We start from the raw sequence: 26,385 nt of genomic DNA, 5'->3' as shown, positions 1-26,385 counted from the left end.
CAAAATTATATACACTTACAAAAATAAACTATAATTGTTACGTAAGTTTTTTCATTTTTCCTTAAAGAAGTCAACAATCCTACCAACCATTTGAAGTTGGTCCTTGTAATTAATTGCACGTCCTTTTTGACTCATTTTAATTTTAGACAAATTTAATTAAAAACACAAGACCAAACACTTGGTTGAAAAATTTCAAAATAGTTTTAGTTTTTTTGTATTCTTTTTCTTAATTTTCTGCTTATTCCCTTCCGGGAAATTATTTTGGGGACATAGCGCGCATTTTGTCCACTTCAGTTTTGTTATTTTATTTTTTTAATCCTGTGCAGAAAAAAAGAAAAGAAAAGAACGAACGACAGAATTATAATATTGAAATAGAACAAACAACCCAAAAATGCCAGGATAAAACTCAATTTCACGTTGAAATAGAGAAACAGAAATAAAAAAAAAAAAAAACTAAAACTATACGTTGTATAGTTAAACGGGAAATAGTCGTCGTCGTCGTTGTCGTTGGTTTGGAGGACCGACACTCTATTTTCTTATCGTTTTATCCTCTAAGCTAATTTATTTGGTTGACATGCAAATGCTATGGAAACTATTTCTTATCTTTCAAACGAAAGATTTCACTTCGGTTGGCGGTGGGGAGAAATGGGAAATTTGTTGAAGAAATCCTTTTTCGGCAGGATATTATATAATGGGGTTATTTAAAGAAGAGCAACTTAAATGCCTTAAGGATTATCCGATTCAAAAGAAGACGAAGGGTTTTAGTTTTTATTTTTTTTTTGTTCTTCTTCTTTGTTTGCTTTGATCAAAAAGGTAAGAATTAAGGATTTTCATACCTCTACCTTAAAAAATTTCAACAACAACAACAAAAAAAAGGACATCCCTTAAATACCTTTTGATAGCTTAAAAAACAATCCTTAACCTTTCTAAAATTTGAATTCATTCCAATAAGCATGACAATTCAATTGTTAACAAAAAAAAAAAAAAAACTAAAAGAAATTAAGTATTTTCTATCTCAAAAACAAAAATAATTGTATCTACATCAAGTTCACTCTTCTCTCAAGTTTTCTAATGAATTTTCTCTTTTGGAAAATAGTTTCAACTCTATAGAGAAGTTTAGAAGGTAACTTAACTACAACAAAAGTTCTTCTTTTTTCCAATTAGGTTTATCAATTATTTTGTGTGCAACTATATATCGATGTGTGTTTGTGTGAATATAAAAGAAAGAGATATACTGTATAGAAAGAAGGAAAAAGGAAAATGTCCTTGAGGGCAAAATGATGTTCCTTGTGCTTGTGTGTCTGTTTGTTTGTATTATATAATTTGATATAACGAAAGCAATAAAATACCAATTAGTTATATTTCCGAAAGTCTTAAAATACTTAATGTTACTATGGAATCTAAAATATCTGTCAAATACCAAAACACACCTATTTCATCAACAGAAAATTCAATTATCAGTGAAGGATTCACTCTTTTTTCTTATTCTCGAAGGCCTTGAAGCTTTAGAAATACAGTCTTCGAGATGATTTAAGAGCCCACCAATGTCACGCCCCCTTTTACAAAATATTTCAAAAACTTCTGTGAAATCGCTGAAACAGTAAGATTTTTCCAAAAATGTTTAAAAAATTAGGGTACAAATTTTGTATATTCAATCATTTATAATAGAAAAATAGGTTTATAGAAAATACAGTCAGCCACGCCCACTTTTTTTTTCTTTAATTGACTTTAAGCCTGCTCCACAGTTACTCTAGGAGAAATAAACTTTAACAATATGCGAAATGTAATAGAAAGGTGAGTTTCAACTCAATTAATCACTGCAAAGCTTATCATTGGACAAGTCATCCCATAAAAAAAAATTTCATCAAGAAGAACAATAAACACTAAAACACCAAAATGAAAAAAAAGAGCATTCAAATAAAAAGATATTAATATGAATTTGTTCGAATCAAATCTTCCGATTACTTTCCTCATGATAAGCTGTCCATGATGAGTTGTCTTATGATAATATTTGGTGTGATAAGTTCTGTTGAGATCCTATATTTGTGCTTCTGCTGAACCTGTCGTATAACTCGAAGATTTTCACGTTCAGCTTTACAGCATTGCCAACGACAAAGGATAATGATAATGATTCCAAAGAAATTAGTGAAAACAGCAATGATTTATTTCTAATCTCTACACCAACTACAATCGCAGTTCAGATTTTATTGAAGTGCTTGAATCAACCGGGAAAACCATGTAACTTATTGAATAAAATAAACCAACAAAACTTTTCTTTCTTGATTGATCGAAAACTTGTCAAAAAATCGTAAGAATTGCGCTGTGGAGTAGAAGTTGACCTATGAAACCCACCTTCATTCGACCCCGACAGATTTTTTTTGTTGAATACTGTCTTCTAAAATATTTTGAGCTGGGAACTATTTAAAGAGGAAAATTGCTTCATGTAAAACCTTTAGCAAATTTTAATTCTAATATGGAGTCCCACAAGGCTGCATACTATCAGCTTTATTATTTACTTTTTTTAAGAGATATCTGGGGTCGAATTACGGCACACGATTAAGATCATACGTTAACGTTTTGACTATTTCTGTCTCTATTTAACTATTAGAAAACGATAGGGACACATAGCAACCATTCGTTAACGAACGTATTCCGTAATTCGACCCCTGATTTCATTCGATTAACATTGGTGAAAGAAATTGAAGGACTTTTCTGTAAATCCACCCCTGACAGCAATTCAATAAACCAAAAACGACTGTGACTACGGACAACGATGGTATGTTTCAAAAAGAACTGGAATGGAAAAAGAGGGAAGCAACAGGAAGATCTATTTCTCTTTGTTTAATTCATTTTCGCATGAATTCACTCTGTGAAATCGAATTAAACTTTTATATCCTGACTGGACTCTCTCGAGATTCATCTGTTACATCCTTATTCTTCATTATGGGGCTTCCGTTTCCGATGTCATTGCTGCCATCCTCTCTCCTTCTCCCTACAGAAAATCATAATATATGTTTAATTTGAACATATATAGCAGCATCTACCTTCCAACCGAATATAAGATAATTATTGGCAAAAAGCACGTTTTTAAGGTTTCTGGTTTTTCGATTCTTATTTTCAATTATTGTCTGTGTGTGTGTACTGTTTCTGTATATTATATATGCAATGCAAATAAAAAAAAAATACAAAAGAAGAAAAGTCTCTCTCCTTTTTTTTCACCTCAGCCTCAGCCTCAGCAGCAGCAGCAAATCAACAAAGGGACTCTTGTTGTCTTCTCATCCTTGGGGAAACAATAACAAGCGAGGAAAATGAATTTCCCACAAAGCAATACATACACTATACACATACTTATATCTATATATATTGTAGATACTCCTGGGATGTCCTTCAATATTTGTAGAGAACAATCCTTCGCTTTTCAAAAGCAATGCTCTGTTGAGTCATTTCAGAGATCTCTCCAATCATCAACCACCCATGCAAGCGATTTAAGTGTTTTTGTTGTTTATACATGTGTGTATGATTGAAAAACAGAGAGTTTTTTGTGTAAATGTTTGTGTGTGTATAGGTGTGTCATACAAAAAATACAAAAAAACAGAAGACTTTGATGAGTAGGTATCATGTGCAAAATGTTTTGAATTTTAAATTTATATGTCATTGTTTTATTTTATTCTTCTTGATTGTTTTGTGTCTTTATTTTATAAAGTTTTTTTTTCATGTGTGTGTAGTTGATATATCAACATAATCCTTCTTGTCTTAATACAAAATGAACATTCACTGGTTTTGGTTCCTTTATTGTTTAACTAAAAAAAAAGAAGAGAAACCTTCATTATACGATTTTCATCGAAGGACATTTATGAACTTTTATTGACTTTCCTCTCTAACTTGATGGGACAGATAAAATAAAAATGATTCCCTTAATGGTAAAAGCAGACTTTTTATCTGTAACTAAAGTTTTGGACTTTTTATTGCTCAAATCCATGTCCTTGAATGAAAGTATATTTTTTTAATCAATTTTCATGAAAATGATTAATTTGTTAACTTCAAGAAAATTTCCCAAAATTGTTTCCGATGATTTTTTTTTTTAAACATTTTTTAACTCTATGAAATAAAAACAAAAATTTTTCGCATCCGGTAATTGTGTTTTATGCATATTTTACTTACATAGTTTCCATATTGACTTTACTGCTTGTTTACTTCCTTCAATTTTATAAGTTTTTGACTCCTTTTAAAAACAATTTTTCCCTATAACAAAAAAAAAAAAAAAACAACTAAGTTAAAATACACATACATCCATTGCTGCTGACTGCATCTGGTCTCTGAAAAAAAAAAAAAACTTTAAATTCCTTGCAACTTTTCGCATTTTTCTTTTGTGATATAAAATCGGGAAAATATATGTTTTTTTTTTGCTGTTTTTGTTTTTTGATTTTATTTTGTGCGTTAAAAAAAGAAAGTTTTGAAAGTTTCTTGTAAATCACACAACTTGACACTATTTGTTAGGTTAAACAAAAAAGAAAACTCTAAGAACTTTAAGTTCTTATCGAAAAGTAAAATTAATGTGAAAATGGGAAACATATTTTCAGATATTTTATGAGAATGGAAAATTGGTAGAAAAATTTGTTTGTGTTTATATCTGAAAATAATATATCTGAATATAATAATACTCTCTAGATTAGTGATATTATAGATTAGATTACATTAGAACATGGGTTCTTTGGGTTGTTTCAAAACGGTTTACATTAAAAAAATTTGTTTAAATTAGTTTGTTTAAAAAATTTGTTTATAAGCCAAATTTGACTTCGTATGCATTAAGGGGTAAGAAATTTTACTAATTTTATTTATTCAGATTATGTAAAGAATAAAATTAAAAATATCAAAAGATAAATATTTATCATTTAAAAACAAAATAAAGTAAAATAAATACATTGCATTACAAAAGGTTAAGAATTAATTCAAATTTGGCTCATTTTAAACCATAGAACCGAGAAAAGCAATTTGTTTTTTCCGTTATATATATTTTTTCTGGTTCACATTCTTTCCACTGTCAAAGTAAGTCTTGCTCCAACATTTTCACCCACTCCCAGATCTTAAAAAAAACTAAAAAAATAGTAAAATGATTGAAATATATTATAGGTGAGCCTCCCTCCCCCTAAATTTTGTGTGGTTACGACCCTGGAAATGAGGTTAACATCAAAAAATGTCTCTAAAAGTGAAGGGGCTCCATTTCTGAAGTAAAACATAGCTTCCAAGCAAAATAAAAATGTAAAGGAACAAAATTTTCCAACAAAAAAATTTAACAAATTGTGTAGATTTTAAACTCCTTAATGCATACGAAGCCAAATATGGCTTCAGTACTTTTAGCCCTCCCAAGACCAGGCCAATCATTTTTTTTTTCAATAAAAATTGGTTCATAGCATACATAATAAGACAATCGATCAAAAATAAATTTTTAATTCCATTTTTCTTTCCAAACAAACGCAGTAATTAACACTTAAAGTATGAATATATTCTACACTTTCGATTTCAATGCACACGACTGATCGACTCACCTGTGATCATAAAATACACCTTTATTTTGTGTCGGACACACGAAAAAACTATCTCTATGGGTTCTCAGAAACACAAAGAAGAGGATTGTATTGAATCTGTACCATTTTTTTGTGACAGAGAAGAGAAAAGTGCATACAAATAGACAAAACCATATTTGGCTTCGTATGCAGTAGAGGGTTAAATGATGGACACTTGACGTTTTTTGCCTATTTTTGCAGACTAATTTGAAATTTCTAACGCAATTAGGACTTGTTTTGTTTGTATTATTTTTATAATAATGCAACACTTGGTATATAAGATTTTACTAATACGAACAACCCCTGTTTAGAAGATAGACTTACTTTAAATACTGTAATTACTGCAGGGGGTCCATTCATAGTCTGCTTTTTTAAGCATAGAAAAAAGTTGACAGAAAAACAAAAAAAAATTAAATTAATTAAATTAAATGAAAATGTTTGATGTCATGAAATAATTTTCATTACATGAGTTGAAACAAAAGGTAGATTGTTGAACCTTTGAATCTGGGTTGTAAAAATCATTTTATTTTTAATGCATTTGCTTCCATTACAAATTAAAAAAAAAAAATATTGCAAATAAAAAAAAATTTCCATTGAAAAAAAAGTATTTATTGCAACTAAAAATATTTTGCATTACAAAAATTTGTAGGTATTGCAAATACAAAATTTTCTGCATTGAAAAACAAAATCAATGCAAAATGTGTGCATTAAATGTTTTTTTTTTTTATACTCGTCGAATTTATTACAAATTCATTTTCAACTATAATATTGAAGATGATATAAGGTCAAAAAGTCATATTTGTTTGCATTGAATTTTTTTGTTAATACAGAAAATTTGCAATCAAATTTTTTTTTAATGCAAAATATTTTTATTTATTTATTTATTTATTTATTCAACTACAGACTACGTGTCTAAGTTGTTAAAATAGTAACAATAGTTATTTTAGAAAATTTAAGAAATCATAATTAACAATTCAATAGTTTCGTCTTTAAAATATTTTTTGATAAATTAAAATCTATGTTTTGATAATATTGATTAAAGTCCATGCACATAATATTAACAGGCTCATTAATTCCATAGTTAACTCTGGATGAAGCCGTATAAAAAAATGAAGGGTTGCGAGTAAGTCTTGGGCGAGTGTTGATGTTCAGCATGCTGAGGATAGAAGGTGAATTGATTGATCCGGATATAAGTTGGTAGACAAAAAGAACATTGGTGACTTCTCTCCGTTTCTTAAGTGTCGACAGTCCAAGAAGCTTTAAGCGATTTTCATAAGCCGGAAGATTTAGATTCGGGTCCCAAGGGAGATGTCGAAGAGCAAATAGTAAAAAGCGTTTTTGAACACTTTCAATTTTATTTATGGCTACGTCGTAGCTAGGACACCATATACAGCTACAATATTCAACGATGGGACGGACGAGAGCACAATACAAAACCTTTAGAATATGAGGATCATTGAATTCTTTTGAGAACCTCATTATAAAACCGAGGCGACTCCTTGCCTTGCTTGTGATGATGTCAATATGAGGGTTGAACGACAGCTTTGTATCAAATAAGACTCCTAAGTCATTGAAATGTTCAACTCTTTCGATCATGTATTCTTCAACAAAGTAGTAAGATAAATAGGGGTTCCTGCTCCTGGAATAGGACATTACTTTGCACTTTTTTTTGTTAAGTTCCATTCCATTTGTATTGCACCATTCAAATATTCTGTCAATGTCGTGTTGTAGAAATAAATAGCCATTTGGGTTCGAATAACCGTAAAAAAGTTTGAAGTCGTCAGCAAATTTGAGAATTTTACAATACGAAATATCCTTAGAAATATCATTGAGAAAAAGGATAAATAAAAGTGGTCCAATGTGGCTACCCTGTGGAACTCCGGATAAGACATCAATTTGCTTAGATATACTTTTCTTAAAGATGACAAACTGTGTTCGTGCTTTTAAATAAGATTTTATCCAGTCAAGAAACCATTCAGGAAAACCGTATTTTGCCAATTTATTAAATAGTATGGAGTGGCACACTCTATCAAAAGCTTTGCTAAGATCAGCGTAAAAAACATCAGTTTGGAGGCCATTTTGCAGATTGATGTTAACATTGTTAGCAAACTCCAATAGGTTTGTTGAAGTTGACTTCTGCAAGCAGAACCCATGCTGCTCAGGGGAAATTAATCCTTGGCAGTAAAATTGAATATGTTTGCAGACTATTTTCTCAAATAATTTTGGTAAGCATGAGAGTTTCGCAATTCCTCGATAGTTTTCAACGTTATTCTTATTTCCACTCTTATGAAGAGGAACAATAAATGAAGATTTCCACAGCTCAGGGAAAACACCAGTTGACAGTGAACAATTATATATATACGTAATTACAGAACATATATAGGACTTGCTTGCTTTGACAAATATGGACGGAATTTTATCGGGACCGGACAAACAGTTACTTTTTAATTCGTCAATATATTGCACTACTTCCGCTTCAGTCAATCTTATAAAAGGTATATCACAGGTTGGAAAACTTAAATCTATATTATCACAGTAATTAGGATTGCTCGAGGTATATGTCTGTTGGAAGAAATCTGCAAATATGTTACTAATTTCTTTATCACAGCTAGAAATTTTATCTTTATATTGCACGGTTGACGGATATATTGAACTTTTTCGTTTGGAGTTAACATATTTCCAGAATGATTTCGGATTACCTGATATATTGCACTTAATTTTATAAATATAGGCTTTGTAAGATGTTTTTAAACTTGTGTTAAATAGCTTGCGATAGTATAAGTAACGGTTATAAAACTGGATGCAACTCGTTCTTTTCCATTTTTTGTGACATGCGTTTTTAAAGTTTCGTAAGCGTCTTAGATCCTTATTTAACCAATTCACTGATGGAGGATTTGTTTTTTTTCTTATAACAGGAACACAAAAATGAATACAATTACTTAAAACAGCATAAAAGTTTTCAACACATGCATTGACATCACTTATACTTAAGACACTTGTCCAGTCAAAATCGATAAAAAATTGTTCTAACTTCACTAAATCGATTTTACTAAAATTAAAGTCATGGTCTAAGTTAGGTTCAGCAATAATATTTGAAGAAATTTGATGATCGATTTGTATATTGCAATTAAGTACGTTGTGGTGAGGTACTTTTGGCAAAAGCCAGTCATTTACACAAACAGTATCACAGGAAACAGGGCAATCAGTAAACACGAGATCAAGAAATCGACGAAATTCGTTTGTTAATCCATTAATTTGAGTTAGACCACATAAGTGTACTGTCTCAACAAAATTTCTTTGAAATATTGGACCATGCTCTAGCACATTATAAGTATATTTCAAATCATCATCCCTTTTCCATTCAAGATTTGTTAAATTGAAGTCCCCAAAGATAAATATATTACTCATAACTGAATTTTCAACAATATCCGATATAGCAGATGAATACAGTTCATAAACAGAAGGCGATGATCCAGACGGGACATAAATACCACAGATGACAAACGAAGAATGACAGTAATTTATCTTTATTGTGACGAGTTCCAAATTTGTATGCTTGTTTGAAAACAACAACTCAGATTTAAGACAACATTTAACAGCAATTAAAACGCCACCTCTATTTTTGAAAACGCTATTAGAAGGATTTCTGTCTAAACGATATAAGTTATAATCAGGTGGACATATCTCAGCATCATGTACAGATGAATTAAGCCAGGTCTCAGTTATAATGATAATGTCATAAGTTCCATTAATACAATTTAAATAAAAGTTTTTTAGTTTTGATTTCATTCCTCCAGCGTTCTGATAGTAAATATTTAGTTTTTTGACTGAACCATGGATGGGTTATTATCAAAAACTGGGAATCTACCAACGTTTTCTTTTCTAGGGTTGTTCTTGAATTCATGAGCAATTGTAAATTTTGGCCAGAAATCAGGAGACAACATAAGGTTAATAGTAGGATCAGGAGCAAATAATTTAAACGATGAAATACGACGTTCATACGAAAACTGCATTTTGTAACACTTCAAAGACAAATCAGGCACAGAAAGTTTCTTTTTTACATAGTTAACAACCATTTCACAAGTAGTATTTGGGTGAAGACGTGATATAAAGATAGACTTCTCAGGTGGTACAACAACTAACCCGTCCGAAACACCCTCATCCATTTCGGAAGCTATTGGGCCGACGGTTTGCGAGCTAGCAGTTTTATCACCCAAAGAAGATCTTTTTTGCGACACGGTAGGAGAATTAGGGATTTCTTCAATTATTGGTGTTGAGTAAGTTATCTGCGAAGGAGCTACGAGAGATAGTCTCGACCCTGTTGGAACGCAGATAACGTTATTTTCTGTCTTCTTACGTTTTGGCGATAAATCCTTGTCTTCGAAATTCATGTCGTTGAAGAGCAATTCATAATCAGACAACTTTTTTTGTATTTTTTTCAAATCATTTGTAATATCATTAAATGTTTTTTTAGATTTTTTAAGGACTTGAAACAAATCAGTGGTTTTTTTGCAGTTGCAGTTCTTACAGAACCAGCGTAAACCATTACCAATTTTAAGAAGACCTTCAATTATTTTGACATTAAGACCAGCACATTTCATATGGGCAAATCCATCACATAACCAACACAAACACATTCTTTCTCCATCGCCAATAATTTCTTTACAGATAATGCAATTCATTTTAGTAGACGTTATAATTCAAATTTAAATAAATAATAACCTAAAACTATGCAATTGATATCGGCGTGTTTGAGTTTATGCAATACTAATTTTTAAAATTTAGTTTGCCTAAAAGTATGCAATAAGAAATTTACAAAATAAAGAAATCACTCAAGATAAACTTAAATATTAAAACAAAAACAAAGAAGTTTGGAGAGTAAAGTAAAAATGACTCACAGAAAACAAAGAATTACGATTAATTTTCTGGAACAACACAATGTGAAAATCACAATTTAACACCAAAATATGAATAGTTAAGCAGAAATTGTGTTTTAAAACAAAAATACCACTTTAAAATTTCACTTTTAATGTTTTATTTATTTTTTTCACTTGATAAAAACCAGGAAATACAGATAAAAACACTATAACGATTACTAACACACAGCTTAAGCTGAAAGAGCAGCAATAAATATTTTTTTTTTTCAATGCAATTTTTTTTTATTTGCAATAAATATTTTTTTTTTTACATTACAAATATCCTTAAATAAGATTAAAAATTAACAAAACTTGCTCTATATTTATATATTGTTTTTTTTTACCCCAACTATATTTAAAATCATATTTTGCATCAATTTAATATAATTTAAAGTTTCACATTTTTATTTTTATTTGTTTCCTACTGAATTGTGGACGTTTTGTGCATCTTAAACAGTACCTATCAAAAACACAAAATATTTTTGAAACAAGTGAAATCGTAAAATCATTGGACTATGTCACTAAGCACCGTTCCTCAATCGTGTTTGATTCGTGACAGTTGGCCTTTAACCAAATTTAATATGATACAGTTAAATTTTCCTTGAAGCAAAGTCAGGTTTCTTGAATAAATTTGATTTATGTAGATACTTGACATTCAAAAACAACCATTTCAGACCTGTCCATTTTTTCCCCCTCCAGATTGAAGATTTTACTTCCAAATGACAACGCAATAAATTTTATCTCTCTCTTAAGTAAAGCTCAAATACACTTAAAAAAAAATTGCCTTAAAATTACCAGTGTTATAGTAAAATGGTTTTGACAAAACGGACTTGGTTCTTGGAAAAAATGCAAATGCAAACTTTAAACACAAAATGCATTTGTTTTAATGTTCAAAAGTTTCCAATAAATTGCTCCCAGCCTTGTTCCAAATCAGACAAAACCAAAACAACATAAATTACAACATTAAAAAAATTAATTTATTTCACCCCTTTTAAATACAGATTGTCACTTTAAAAAACGATTCCATTTCCTATATAGTAATTAACTAATTAATGCAAAACTTTAAAAAATATTTTAAATTCAAAAAAAAAAAATATGTAAATTATTTTCGCATTTTCCCATTACAACTTTTACTCAATTTACTTTTCCAAACTACCACCTACAATTGTATAATTGAAAACTTTTTCTTTATAAAACTCTGCTTTGGCATTCATGAGAATAAAAACCGTCTCTTCCGTTTGCATGACCCAACTTTTAAAGTTGGGAAAAATTTTCCCAAACAATTACCATATATGTAAACATTTTTCATCACAAAATAAAGCAGGGGAAGTACTTATACTATTCTCTCATTTTTTTGTTGTTGTTTTTTGTTTAAACCTTACTTAAACCAACTTAAGCTTAAAGAATAGAAATATAAAAAAAATACCCTATAAACCAGGAAGAAAAAACTTCCACCACCTATAACTAAATTTATATACAAAAACAAAACAAAAAAAAAAAAAAAACTGGCATAAAATTATAAACAAACTTTAAGGGACAAAAAAGAAGAATGAAAACAATTAAATTTAACTCGGGGAACTTGAATTAAAAAAAAAAATATAAAAACAAAACAAAAACAAAAAAATTATCCTCAAACTTATTGACTAACTTGAATTGCAAACAATTTGTTTAATCATTTCAGTTGCATAATCATGAATTCATTGAAGTCTGCATGAAGATCCTTTATCAAGTCGAACTGCAGCGGACAACTCTGGAACAGATGTGGGGTTTCTCTGTGGAGGCTGAACTCATTGAAAATGCTGAACGCCAGGACGAACTGTGTTGCTATGTTAGCCGTGTTGAAGACAAGAGCGTTGCAATGCACAATGGTGAGTTGAAAAAATACAACAACAAAAAAAAATAGTGTTTAATTTGTTTGTCCTTTTTTATTGTCCTATCCTTATTTTGGTATCTCTTCAATCTTCCTTCACAATTTTCTATTTGAAGGAATAAAAAAAAAAAAAATGTAAACGGAAAGGAGTCATTTTCTTTCACAATGGTGGTAGTTTATGTTTATATTTCTGTTTTTTTTTTTGCAAAGAGAAGATTGAATCTAAATTGTTGAAACTTCAAAATGACAATGAAACACGATATGCATCTAAATCACTGTCTCACATGCATATTGCATTTCAAAGGTTGATATACATTTTGTTGGATAAGAAAAATGATTTTGTATGCAATTGAAATTGGTTCAATGTTTAATTTAAAAAAAAGGATAGTAAACAAATAATAAAAATCAACATATAGAAAAATCTGGTGTGAATCCTTGTAATGTCCTTGTAACAATATATGAATCAATAAATGGCAATTTACCTTTTGCTTGCAATACCTACCTTTGTTGAATAATAAAAGAGTCATCTGCATGAATGTAAAATAATTTTAATTTAAATGGAAGTTTCAACAAGTGCTTGAAGTGAGCACCGTCATTTTCGATGTTTTCTTATTCATATACATACCTACTATTGAACTACACAAGTGGCGTTCTGTGAAGACTTTTTCCTAGCAAATAGGAAAAATGAACAAGTAAACATATCGAATTCTACAATAATTTTCAAATTTCAGTACCATTTCTTTTTTTTTATCAATCAATTATATTCCATCTGTTGAATTTGAATTAAAAAGCTGCTTTTGGAAATGAATAAAATGAAATAGGTCCCGCAATTCTGTATTTCTGTCTTCGTGTATCTATCTCTAGCTACAACCTAAGACTTTGCAGCGATTTGCTTCAAACTAATTAGTAAAGGGGTTTTGTTTATTCGCAAGAGGGAAAGTTTTAATTGTTTTTTAGATCATCATAGAACCAACATTAACGGTATAGCGCGTCTTTTTGAAATAAATAATGTATTTTTTGAAACGTTACTTACCGTAGTTGCCTCATAGAACCGTTTTCTTGACGGGGCCGGTCCCGTACAAAAATGTTTAAGTAGCACTTATATAAAGATAAAGAACAATTTTCAATTGAGTATTGAGTTCTTACGTACTTTGACATCAGTAATTCGTAAATCACTTTAAAAAAAATTACGATGAATACGTTTTCGAGATATAATTTTTCAAAGTTTTTTGTCGTTTTTTTTTTCAACATACCTAGATAGTATTCGGGCTTTATCTTGAGTAATAAACGATCAATCTGAAAAATTGCTCAAAATGACCAAAAACACTAGATTTTGAAAGTCAATATCTTATCCAATTTAAGCCGTATTCAATGACCATTATATTAAAAGATAAAGTTTTTTTTTTTTCTCCGTTACATGTTCAAAAGCTATAAATGCTCAAAAGATGAAAATAGACTATTTAGTAAAAACATTAAAAATGTATTTATTTCTGTTTTTTGAATAGTTTTTTATTATATTTTTTTACAATTTTATTTTTAATTTTAAAAATTTTTAAAAGGATATAGGCCGATAGAATTATCGGCAATTATCTACAAAAAAATTACTGAATAATAAACAAATATACAAAAAATAACAAAAAGAGTCGAAAATATTGATCTTTTCAAAAATAATCATATCTTTATACTTTCTTGTTATCTTTGCCAAAAAGTGTACTACACATAAAAAAAATATAAAACTATAAGGATTTGAAAGATTTAGATTTTTCATTTCATTAAGAAATTTTTTTTGGCAATAATTTCCTTTAAAACATTTTTTAATTTTTTGCAACACTTAAAGGGGAGCGGGTCATAATTCTGCTTGTCAAAATTCTGTACGACAAAATTCTGTGGGGTCAAAATACTGTAATATGTACCATTATTCTGTACGTCATTATACTGTAAATACAAAATTCTGTACGTCAAAATACTGTATCAACAAAATACTGACATGCAAAATTCTGTTTTGTAAAATTCTGTACGGCAAAATACTGTATATCAAAATTCTGTAAAAATGCTGTAAAAAAATATCGTTTTGATAATGTAAAAAAGTGCGCGCGCACTTTTTACAGAATTTTGATTTACAGAATTTTGATGTACAGAATTTTGAAATACAGTATTTTGACCAACCAGAATTTTGCTATACAGAATTTTGACTTTCAGAATTTTGTTCCTACAGCATTTTGCACATACAGAATTTTGACATACAGTATTTTGGCATACAGTATTTTGAATACAGAATTTTGCAACATACAGAATTTCGACCCCAACCCCACTTAAAGATCTGGAGTGACCCAAAAAAGTTATTCTTGTGATTGTTGATTATTTATTCAGCTTTCAGGTACCGGTTTTTTTGTTCAGATTGATAGTTTATTACTCAAGTACTAATTATGCTGCAAAAAAAAAAAACTACAAAAAAATTTGAAAAATCATATCTCGAAAACTTATGTTTAAACATTCTTTTTAGATAAGATTTTCAAGTTTCCTGGCTCAAATCTATATCGTCGGCACAAAGCCAAAACCGCGAATCTGCATTTTTGGACATTTTCACTTTAATGCGCCATTTAACTTGTTATCGGTACCTCTATTCACTGCATCGACCCCAATCCTCCATCTGTTGTTTAGAAGCCTAATATATCAATTTTGCACGAGTTTCCATAAGATTGCATGAGTTTCCAAAACTTTAAAGACGTTTTTTTCGAAACTACAAATTTGCAGATTCGTGGTTTTGGCGTTGTGCCCACGATATGATAAGTATAACAGCATTTGGTGTCCAAAAATTTTGTATTTTCTTGTAAACTATTATAATTTTCGAATTTTTGAAAAATTCTATTTTTTTTTTTGAAAAATCTATTTTTTGAAAACGGCTGAATGAATTTTATTTTTATAAGTTCATTTTTATACATATTTCGTATGTCTATTATTATTTCCTTAATTACATAGTTAGGTACCAATTTTTTTTTTTTAATACATATTTTGAAAATTTGAATATAAAAAAAAACTACGCTCCAACGATTTTCAGAATTTTATTCTAAAATTTCTGAGCTATACAAGAAATAAAATACTTCGTTTAGAGGTCAAAACCATTTAAAGACGTTTTTTTGTAACTTCATCGTAAGCGGTATTTATATTTCCATGGCTTATAATTTCTTTGGCGAAATAAATTATTGCGGTGGAATATTTAAAACTCATGACTTTTTAGCTGATATTTGCCAGTGTGATCTTTATTTCAAATACTTTGAAACAAAACTTGGTATAAGGGTATAACTTTCTGGTTTTAAATTGAATTTTTATTGCGTACAAAACTATACCCAATGCAAATTAAATATGTATAAACAATAATTTTTTTTTCTATAAGAAAAATAATGACTCATAAAAAAAAAACAACACAAAAAAAAAACACAATAAATCAAAAACTGATCCGAACTGCTTAAACCAATAATAATTAAAAATCCATTTTAAAGCGGACAGTTACGTAATAAATACATTTATTTATTTTTTCAAGACTAATTTGTCAAGTAAAAAAAAAAAAACTTATACAATTTTGTTTGCAATACAGAGTTAGCCAATAATAAATCACAAAAACAAAGCAAAAAGGAATAAAAAAAAAAAAAACAAACCTTATGTTATATAATACCCTACCCATTAATAGAGAGGGAGAAAAAAATTGTATATGTAATTTTCAATTTCACGCATTTTAATTATAATTTTCGATATATTGAAACCACACTAAAAGACAAACATTTAATTATTATTCACAAAATGAAACAAAATATAAAAAAAAAATAAACACATCCCTTATATAATTACAAGCATGAAATACAGATTATAAATCCAGAATCAAATGAAAAATATTATAATTAATAGCATTTAATGAAATATTTTCCAACACGTCAAAATAAAAAATAAAAATACAAAAAAAAAAAAAAACAAACAAAAATACCAGCTAGTAAATAAAATCGACTTAAAAAAATTGTATCATATTTAATAAAAACCACTTCTCTGGAATCAAATAAGTAGCAATTTGTCACAAAAAAATAAAAAAAAAAAAATTCTGAAAAATATTCACGCCATCAACCACACACTGCGTTCATCATCCTTCAGCTCATTTGCATGTCATCCTTGTCAATTTTATGAAAATCAATACTAATTTGATTTTGCAACTGGAAATTAATAACAAAATAAAAAAAATTGAAAAACGCTTAAAAAATCGCCACATAACTGAAACTCTGCTCTCCCTCGTCAGAAGCATCATAAAATGTCATTTCTCCCGAAAATCACATTATCCTTCGGCCGGCCCATTTATCGGGTAGCCCCGGGCTCCGCAATTCTGAGGGACGGCCATTCGTCGTTCAAACTGAAATTTAACACAATTACCTTACACTCCGCTAACTAGATAGAAAATGTTATATAGGGTCAACATCGTGTCGCACGGTTTCACCCTACCTGATAGGATGGTTGACGACGACGACAACGCGAGGATGATAACCTCATAAAAGTCGAACAACATTTCGCGGATAGGTAAGGGTCCTTGTCTCTAGTGATACTGTTGACGTATAAATGTTCGCAATACACCGACTCAACAATCCCCCTTCTCCCTCTCTCTCTTCACTATAGTCCCCTACCTCTCTATCCATCATCAACTACCAAAGGATCTAGCGCACATAATTAAAATCTCTTTGAGGTAGGTACCCTTACTGCCAAATAAAAAAATAAAAACAGAGAAAAAAAAAAAGAACTAGCAACAAATTAACGTCGAATGTCCTGGAAATCCAATTAAATTTAGTAGTCAACGGGAATTAATGCAAGCAGACGCCTCTTTTTCACTCTCTCTCTCTCTCTCTCTCTTTCTCTCTCTGGGGTGAAGGAACAAGAAGCAGAAAAGATACCTCCAACCAAAAGTTCCAATTCCAAGGCAAGGTGTTTTAATGCTTAGAAAAAGAAATTGCGCTTTACTCACTTGCTTGCTCCTTTTAAGCTGCGAACTGCTGCGATTCGATGGCATCTTTATTTTTTTTTTGACATCGTCATTAGAAAGGTGAAGGAGAAGGGGGTAGCGAGAAAAGTTGAAAAGATAGTTGTGCAGAAGTTGCAAGGATAATTGGAAAATATTATAGTGTTATAGGGGTGCGCTCGCTGCAATGATGGACAAAATGCGCACACCGCGAAAGTGCAATAAGCCATATCCTGGTTGTGTGCGGTGATGCAGTGAAGCAAAATGAGTAATGAAAATTTCTGATTTCTTGGCGCCAGGAGACTATTTTTTTTTTTTTTTTTTTTTTTTTTTGTTGCAAACATGACAGAATAATTAGAAAGTTTAACCCAGTTGAGCTGATGGGTTTTTTCAACAAAACTTTGTATCGAAATATTACTTTGACTCGGAGGACTTTTTGGAATGTTTTTGCGTCCCTTCGAAGGAAGAAAATAAATAAAAAAATTTCCAAGGATATTTCAAAGTGCTGTTACTGCAGCTTTTGTTTCTTTTTTTTTTTCTTCTGTAAAGTGCATTAAGAACGAAAGTCGCGGTCATCCTTATTTTTCGTTTTAACAGGTGGAATGCGAAATGTATCTCATTAAACACCTGGAAATAGCACATGGAGCTCAGTAATGATGTTTTCATAACAGGAAATGCTTCTAAAGTGGTTGAGGTTATGCAAATTCAATTTGCCTCAATTGAGGTGTTCTTTAAAGTAAATTGAAAATTCACTGAAAGTAAATTAGATTTATTTTCCAAAAATTCCAAATTTCATGGGCAAGTGATAAATTTTTTTGTGCATATTTTTTGTATTCAGGGTGATTTAAAAAGGTTTCACTGCTCTTAGGTATATTTGTTTAGAAAACAAATTTATCTAAACCAAATTTTTTGTTTTAAATATTACGCATACACCGTAGTGACCGCTTGAGTTTATTAAACTTGATACAACATTTTCTAATGTTTAAAAAAAAAAAAAAAAACTTGTAGGCTTTATCGCGTGTCCTCTTTTAGGTCAAAAAATACCTGATTCAAGACCGAAACAAAAAGAATATGAAAATGTATAGATTTTTCCGGCGATGAATTGCATAAAAACCGCACTTGAGAGACCTTAGCGAAAATCTGCAGAAACCTTTCTACCAACTGTTAGAAAAGCTTAGTGCTGAGTGGCTGAAACTTTACAAGCTCGGAATAACAACTTATTCATGAATTCAGAAAATTGCTTAGAAAAAAGCGGCTAAAGGAAAACACACTAAATATTAATAAAACCGTGGTCTAATCTTTTTTATCAATATTTTGACTTAGCCCATTTAAAAATAAAATGCACGACTGGGTCGCAGGAACTTGCTTTTAAAGTTCAAGTTGCTAAAATTTTAAAGAGTATTTTTATATAAAAACTTAAAAACTTACATAAAAACTTAAAAAAAAAAAACTTTAAAATGAGTCCAAAAACAAGTATGCAATTTCAAAATTGTTTTTTTTTTTAACTAATTTTGTATAAATCATTTTTCAAAAAAAAAAAAATTTAAATAATGAAAATTATTTTTATTTTTAAGCGGAGTGATTGAATATAATTCATTTAAAAAGTTTAAGTGACCTCAACTCCATATGCGTTTCGCCCAGGTATGACAGTCGGCTAATCAGTTAGATGCTGTCATACCCTTACTAAGACGCAAAATTTACCAATCCACAAATTAAACCAAAATTTAAAAAAATTCAATGTCAGAATTCCGAAAATTGATTTTTCAAAAAAAAAAAAGTTAAATTTTTCTTTTTAATCCAAAAAATAATTTTTCAAAAATTTATTTTTGGCTTATATTAAAATTATACAAACGCTTTTTACAAAAAAAAATCTTTGAAATCGAATTAGTAGTTTTGGAGAAAATCGGATTAAAAAATAAAGGTACCGTTAATAATGATTTTCAAAAGAAAAATTTTCATTTGAAGATAGACCCTGTTTTAATACTTACATTTCCCGGACCCTTTTTTTTGCATTCTCTATGATCATGGAAAATTGTTCATACCTATTCAATGAAAAACAAATTTTTTTAATTTTAAAACAAAGACCATAAAGTACCAAACTTGTAAAAACCACTTTTATACCCTTTTTATGATAATTCTTGGAATTTTTTTTTAAGTTATCGCATTTTTTTACATCTTTCCTATTTATTTTCATAAAATCATAGTTGGCAAATATATAACACCAGAATAATCAACTTTAAATGAAAATTAATAGGAAAAATTTAAAAAACTGTGCTAACTTTAACAAAAAATTCCAAAAGAAATAGCATAAAAAGTTTATAAAAAAGTGTTTTTTTAATACTTTGGTACTTTTTGGTCTTTGTTTTAAAATTTAAAAAAAAAAAAATTTTCATTGAATATGAACACTTCTACATAAATCTAAGAGCGAACATCTTTTTGACATCTATTTAGCTAAATTTCTAGCTTATATTCAGTTTAGAAAAAAAAAAATTTATAAAAGCTTATTCTCTTCGCCATTTTGGAACCATCATTTTGAAAAAAAAAAGTTGGAAGATTTCTCGTATTTCTCATACTAATATGCTTCAGTGTCCTAAATTTCAGGACTTTTCATCAAGAAATGTTAATTTAAATATTTTTTTGACGCCATAAAGTACCAAATGGACCACTGTGCAGCGAGGAGAATGTTAACTAGTCAAATCCCTCTTGGCCGACATATTTTTAAATCTTTAACGATTTCATTTTTACTTCAAATTTGGTAAAAAATAATAATTTACCAAGTAGTCTATAACAATTAAAAAAAGAGTTCGTAAAAATAGGAACTTTGCCATATTTTGACTAATTTCAAAACGCCAACCGGAACGGCCGGAAGTCCTTATCCAATTTGAACAATTTTGTTTGTTTTGTATAATATTTAGCTCATATAAGAGTTGTCCAAAGCTATTTTATTAAAAAAAAGATATTAGGGTGGTTAAAATTATTTTTGAAAAAATACAACTTTTTAAATTTTGTTCCAGCTTTAGAAGCGATGCGCTTGCAAAAAGATATTAACCGATTTTGATTATTTTTTAACCCCTTCTTAGTCTTTACTATTTTACGATTTTAAATTCAAAACCAAAAACCAAAAACGACCCACCTTAACGTATTAGTAAATAAGATTTTTTGAGACTATAGCAAAAATAGTGATGAGTACATTAGCTCAAAAACAAGAGGTGATAGAATAAATCTGCAAACAGTTTTGAATTCAGTACACTATAAAGTCACTTAAAATCTTGCTTCCGATTTTTTTTTGCCGACCAGTGTTATTTACAAATTTTTCCAATAATTCACAGAATTCTTGTTATACCTACCAAAAATAATGACACACCAAGGTTTTGTTTTTTTTTTTTTTATTATTTTTCATCATGTCTACTACCTTTGTCATAAAAATTTCATTCTTCTTTAACAAAAACCTCAAAAAAAAAAAAAAAAAAAAAAACAATTCAACCACATGTGAGTCATTAAAGCTGAATACAAACAAAAAAAAAGACACACATTTTTCCCACACAAAAAATCTATTCCATTAAAAAGACATTTTATTTGTGACACTTAAAAAAAAAAAAAAAAACCTAAAAGAAAACCTCAATATACTTACAAAGCTATTAGAAAAAAAAAATATAATATCCTTCCTAACATTTAAATCCATAGGTATATTATGTAGTACCTATACCTTCTCGATTTCTAAATATCTCAACTTAACCAAACAAAAAAAAAAGCACCATCATCAGAGGAACCGCATATCTTCAACAAAAATAACAAAAAAAAAAAAAAATCTAGCACTTGTATATGTTGACACATGCAAAGACATCATCCTTCTAGGACTTTATACCTACCTTCCCACCTACCTGTCATTATCATAACACCAAACTAAATAAGGATTCTCCTTATGCTTCTTTTTTTTTTTGCTTCTGTGTGTTTGTTGCTAAGATGAAACTTTTGTTTAACTCATGCTCTGTCACCAGTTGGCGCTGATGTAGCTATGAATATCAAACCAGCCATAGTATAAAAAAAAAAAGACTTTGAATATACTTTTGTTTCTTCTCGATGATGGACAAACATCTTAGAAGGATATACAAGTGATTCGTCTGTCTTCCTTTTTCTTATAAAAGTCTGTCATATGTGTGTGTGGAATGTGTCTACCGTCAAGCCCTAGCTGAACGAATTTGCTTTACCATCCATCATCTTATCTCCAAAGATGCTGAAGAATAATTTACATTTTTCTTTCCGAAAGAGGATATCCATATCCCACCAAACACTTTCTTGCTCACTGAAGAAGCTCTCTCCTTTCACATGCAAGGAAAGAAAGAACAAACTTAAGTTGACATTTGCATGCAACCTCAAGAGTGAGTAAGTAACCCTTCAGAGCATACAATCTAGTAAGAGTATAAAGTAGAGAAAGGTCGTCCTGGATGAAAAATCAAAAAAAAAAAAAAAATTTATGTTAACCTGCATTCCTACTTATCCTTTTTTGGTGGAGATTTATCCCCAAGAGTCTGATTTTCAATAGATGAAATTCGTCTCCAGAAAAAAAGGACACCACATGAAAGATTACATATACCTACTCCCGAACTGAGTCGAGTCTGATGACTAAAAGAAGACACAATAGAAGACTGAAACGAGGACAGTCTTCAATTTGCGTAAAGCTCCATTTTTTTTTCGCCTGAAAGTAGACGACACGAAATAGAAAAAAAAAAAAGAATTTTATTCACCTTGCAACTCATCATCATCGTTGTCGTTGTGCTGGCTGTAAGCCTTATCAATTGCACTTTAAGCGCATTAGAGCATCTGGCACTTTAGACAAACTCTTAAAACGTGAATATCCTTTTTGCGGCCCCCGCCTGACATGTAGATGTGAATATGGTTAAAGGACGAACCTGTGTGTGTTTATGGTCTTTGTAAAGAATTATGAATAAGGAACACGATACACACAAAGATTCTCAAACAATACACTTGACGATCTAAGGGGTGATCTATTATTTTGTCACTCATGTGGATATGTCAGGCAGGACGCAGCAAAGGATACATCTTAAGGTTACAATTGCATTGAATATTACATCCCTTCGTATATCTACGGTGGGTTGCGGATGCATCCGACCACATCATTGTCATCCTTATCTTTGTTGTAGTTGCTGGAAATATGATGAAATCAATTTTATTGTGTATATCTATTCTCCTTGAGAGATAGTCCTTGCTTTCAGAGATTGCAGCTCCTTCAGGTTGACCACTTACGGTGACACATCTATCCATTCATCTGTGAGCTCTTTACACAGTTTCGTATACACCTAGATAGTTCCTAGTCCTTTTTTTTTTTTTTTTTGTTAATCTTTAGAGACAGTTTCTCTTGTGTTCATTTCTGTCCTGTCATATACTCCTATAGAACTTCTATAAAACAGTTATATATATATATATACACTTTTTAATATACATCATATAGAAATTCTCTAAAATGTTTCTGTTCTTTTTTTTTCTATTTTTTTTTAGGCATCATCAAGGGGGACGAAATAATTGTTATCAATGGAGCAATTGTATCCGACCTGGATATGATGTATCTGGAAAGCGTGCTTCAGGAGGAACAGTCGCTATGCATGATGATGAGGTAAGTGCGCATTCACGCTCAAAAGAATTCAAGTTGTTCTTCTCTCTATATATTTTGCTGCATTCATGATATGATGGGTTGTATAATATCCTCATGATGATGGCTTTGTTCAGAGGATCTTTATACTTGGTAGGATAAAAATAGAGCAATTCATTCAAACACACATACATTGAAAGAGAGTGCACATTATTATACTACCTTTAGGTGTATCTAATATAGAAACATTCAATTCTTGTTATATATTTTGAATGGATTTTCCTGGTTGGAAGTTCCTATTCTATAAACAAGACAAAAAACCAAAAATCCAAAAAAAGGGTGGCACTGTACTACTCGTATTATGCTAGTATTTGTTGTTGAGAGTTAAATAAACATGATTTCTATTCAACAACAAAAAAAAAAATTTATTATGTATTGATGTTATTTTCTAATTCAGAGAATTCAAAGGATATAACCGATGGGTATTTTGTGGAATAAAATTAAAATTTGATTATTTGATGGTTGTATAGGAACATCAGAAAAAGGACAATGAATCGATTTGAATTATGAACAACAGTAAAAAAAAATATGATTTCAATAAGAACCTGATATATGATGGGAAATGAAATGAGATTTAGATGCAGCAGAAGTTTATTTTATAAAATATTCTCACAATTGTTATACACAGGATCAGCATACAGAATGTTTTATCGTACAATTTTAGGACAATTGAATTTGGGCTTTTAGATATCAAAAGCTTTGAAAAATATTATATTTCAATACTTAGAATCAATTTTTTGAATTTAAGCTATCGAATAGGAAAAGAAGAGCCGATATGATCCAGCAAGGATACTACAATTGAAGGCAGAAACATGAAATGTATAGTCGAATTCTATTCCAACAAATTGTGATATGAAGCATCCTCATTTCCACAAAAAAAAGGATTGAAAGCTATTATTCACTAGACTGTTAATATCAGGAAAAATCGGCAGGTACTGCTCAAGCAGTCCCCCTCAATAAATCAGTCCAAACACCAAATTTACCCATACATAGCAATTGCTCTGGGTACGAGTATAGGATCAATAATCTAGCCATTACTGAAGCAAACAAGTTCAATTTTTTTTTTTTTTTAAGAAGTGTGTGACTAAATTGTGTTCGTACTATATCGAGACTATAACTATACCAATTGGGATCCGTCCTCTAATTTTTTTCAAATCAATTTTTTTCAAAATATTCATATTACAATTTTGAACACAGGCTTGACGCTTTGTAGTTAATTGAACTAGTCTACAAAAAAAATACAATATTTTGGACACCAAATTATTTTCGCATAGCTTTTGACCCAGAAAACTCGAAAATCATATCTAAAAAAATGTTTGGGTAGGTTTTCGAGATATGGTTTTTGAAAGTGTTTTGCCTTTGTTTTTGAAAGTATATTCGGGATATATCTTGAGTAATAAACAATTAATCAGAACAAAATAAAAGCGACAAATGAAAGCTGAATAAATAAGCAAGAAATATTAAAATAACTTTTCTGGGTCACCTCATAGACTTTTAAGTCCAATGAATCAAAACATATTTTCAAAATCGATTTTTTATTTAAATTTCTTAGGTACTTAAAAAAATTTAAAATCCTTCGAATCTTTGTAGTTTTAAAACAAAAATTATTATTTTTTAATATAGCGATTTTATTAAATAGGTTTTAAATTTTTTTTTTATTAATTTCAAATACAAAAAATTAAAAATGTATTAGTTTCAAATACAAAACACTAAAATGTAATCAAAAGTATTGAAATATTAGAAAATTTGAATCTAAAACTAGTTCCTTTGTACCTTAATTATAACTTTATCTGGTTCAGGATTGAAATTAAATACTCGTCTTCTTTTTTTTTAGTACAAGAAAATCGAATTATAATCAAACTGTATTAAAAACGTAAACGAAAATGGAAGACATTATAAAAAAGAAATAATTTTTTTTGTGCCTGGATTTAGAGTTATCGCTACTTGAAAAAGTATCTAAATAAAACTATTTTGGTTTAGAAAAATATAAAAACCCTAATTTGCACTATTTTGAAGGCGCTTTGTGTTGTTGTAGTTGCTGGAAATAAAATGTTTGAATTACTGACAAAATTTGATCGGCAATAAGATTTCACTTCACATACCTAGTTTGTGAGAAAAATATAAAGAAGATAATTATATCACCATTATTATATTTATAACGAGTAATCACTTTCAGGAACTTTTTGTTTCATTTTAAAGAAGTAAGAAAGAATATACTTAAAATAATAAAAAATAACAGTAAAGAAAAACAATGAAATATTATAATAAACTGAAACTTTAAATTTAGGAATATGTCCATGATTTTTAATACAAAAAAAAAAGTAATTTCAATAAATTTTGTATTAGACTTAAAAATTTATACAATCTATTTATTAAATTTAAATAAAATTTGGGTGTTGGTAACGCAAATTTTTGTACACTAAATTTTTTAACCGTGTAAATTTATGGCCATTTTTGTAACGATAAAATAATTCTACTCTTTGTTACTTTTTTAACTAAAACTTTTTTTCTAAAAGCAAGCTGAATATAAAAATTTTTTTAGGTAACTTTTTGTGGAAAATTGAATTTTCTATCGATATACATATGCATATGTATTAGGGTGGGTCAAAAAAATGGAATTTCTTTTTTTTTTATTTGGTACTTCGAAAACTCGATTGCTAGACACCTCTAGAATATACTTACCAAATATGAGCTCTTTATCTTAATGGGAAGGTCCTCCGCTTTTTAATTATCCATTTTTACATCAAGCTTCTACTAAAAAAAAAATATTTTTTTATTAATTAAATTTTTAGCCAATTTTTTACATATTCTTGTAGAAAATTGAACGCTATACTTTTTTGAATTATCTAACCGTTATGTAGGTATTTGAGGTCCAAAAATTCGCGAAAATCTTTAAAAATTCGTTTTTCGTTCTTAATTTTGTAACAAATTGAAAAATTATAATAATCAAACGCGCATGCCATATTCTTGTAGGAAACAAATTGCTCCACAAAAAAGGTCTTAATAACTTTTTTTATTAATCTAACCATTTGAAAGATATTCGAGGTCAAAGTTAAACAAAAATATAAAAACTTTTTTTAATTTTCAAAATTTTCTAATTCACTGAAAAGTCATTATTATTAAATTAGTAAGATGGATTATTGTAGGGGCTTAAATGTTCTACAAAAAAGTCCTTAGCCTCAAATTGGTTGCTTTAACCGTTTAGAAGATATTCGCATCCAAGTCGCAATGCATAGGGACCATAAGAAAACTATTGAAATCAGTGGGCATTGGTTTGGATGCGAATATCTTCTAAAAGGTTAAAGCACAAAACATTATGGCACAAAAATTGAATGTGGCTGAGATTGGATAAAATATAACGTCAAAAAAAATCACAT

The 26,385-nt window shown here is 29.5% G+C and overlaps 1 protein-coding gene across 1 annotated transcript in view; it reads left to right on the top strand.

Annotated features, from left to right (window-relative positions):
* LOC129908972 (protein still life, isoform SIF type 1) overlaps positions 1–26,385 on the top strand; it is a 419,398-nt gene that overhangs the window by 333,017 nt on the left and 59,996 nt on the right. The window contains exons 19-20 of the mRNA XM_055985825.1: positions 12,162–12,348; positions 22,858–22,972. Of these exons, the coding sequence (XP_055841800.1) occupies positions 12,162–12,348; positions 22,858–22,972 (302 nt within the window). The remainder of the gene's footprint in view (positions 1–12,161; positions 12,349–22,857; positions 22,973–26,385) is intronic.

This window comes from Episyrphus balteatus, chromosome 2 (assembly GCF_945859705.1).
Source record: "Episyrphus balteatus chromosome 2, idEpiBalt1.1, whole genome shotgun sequence".
In the NCBI taxonomy this organism is placed as follows: domain Eukaryota; kingdom Metazoa; phylum Arthropoda; class Insecta; order Diptera; family Syrphidae; genus Episyrphus; species Episyrphus balteatus.
Note: the sequence above shows the minus strand (reverse complement) of the source record. Positions and strands in the feature narration are given on the sequence as shown.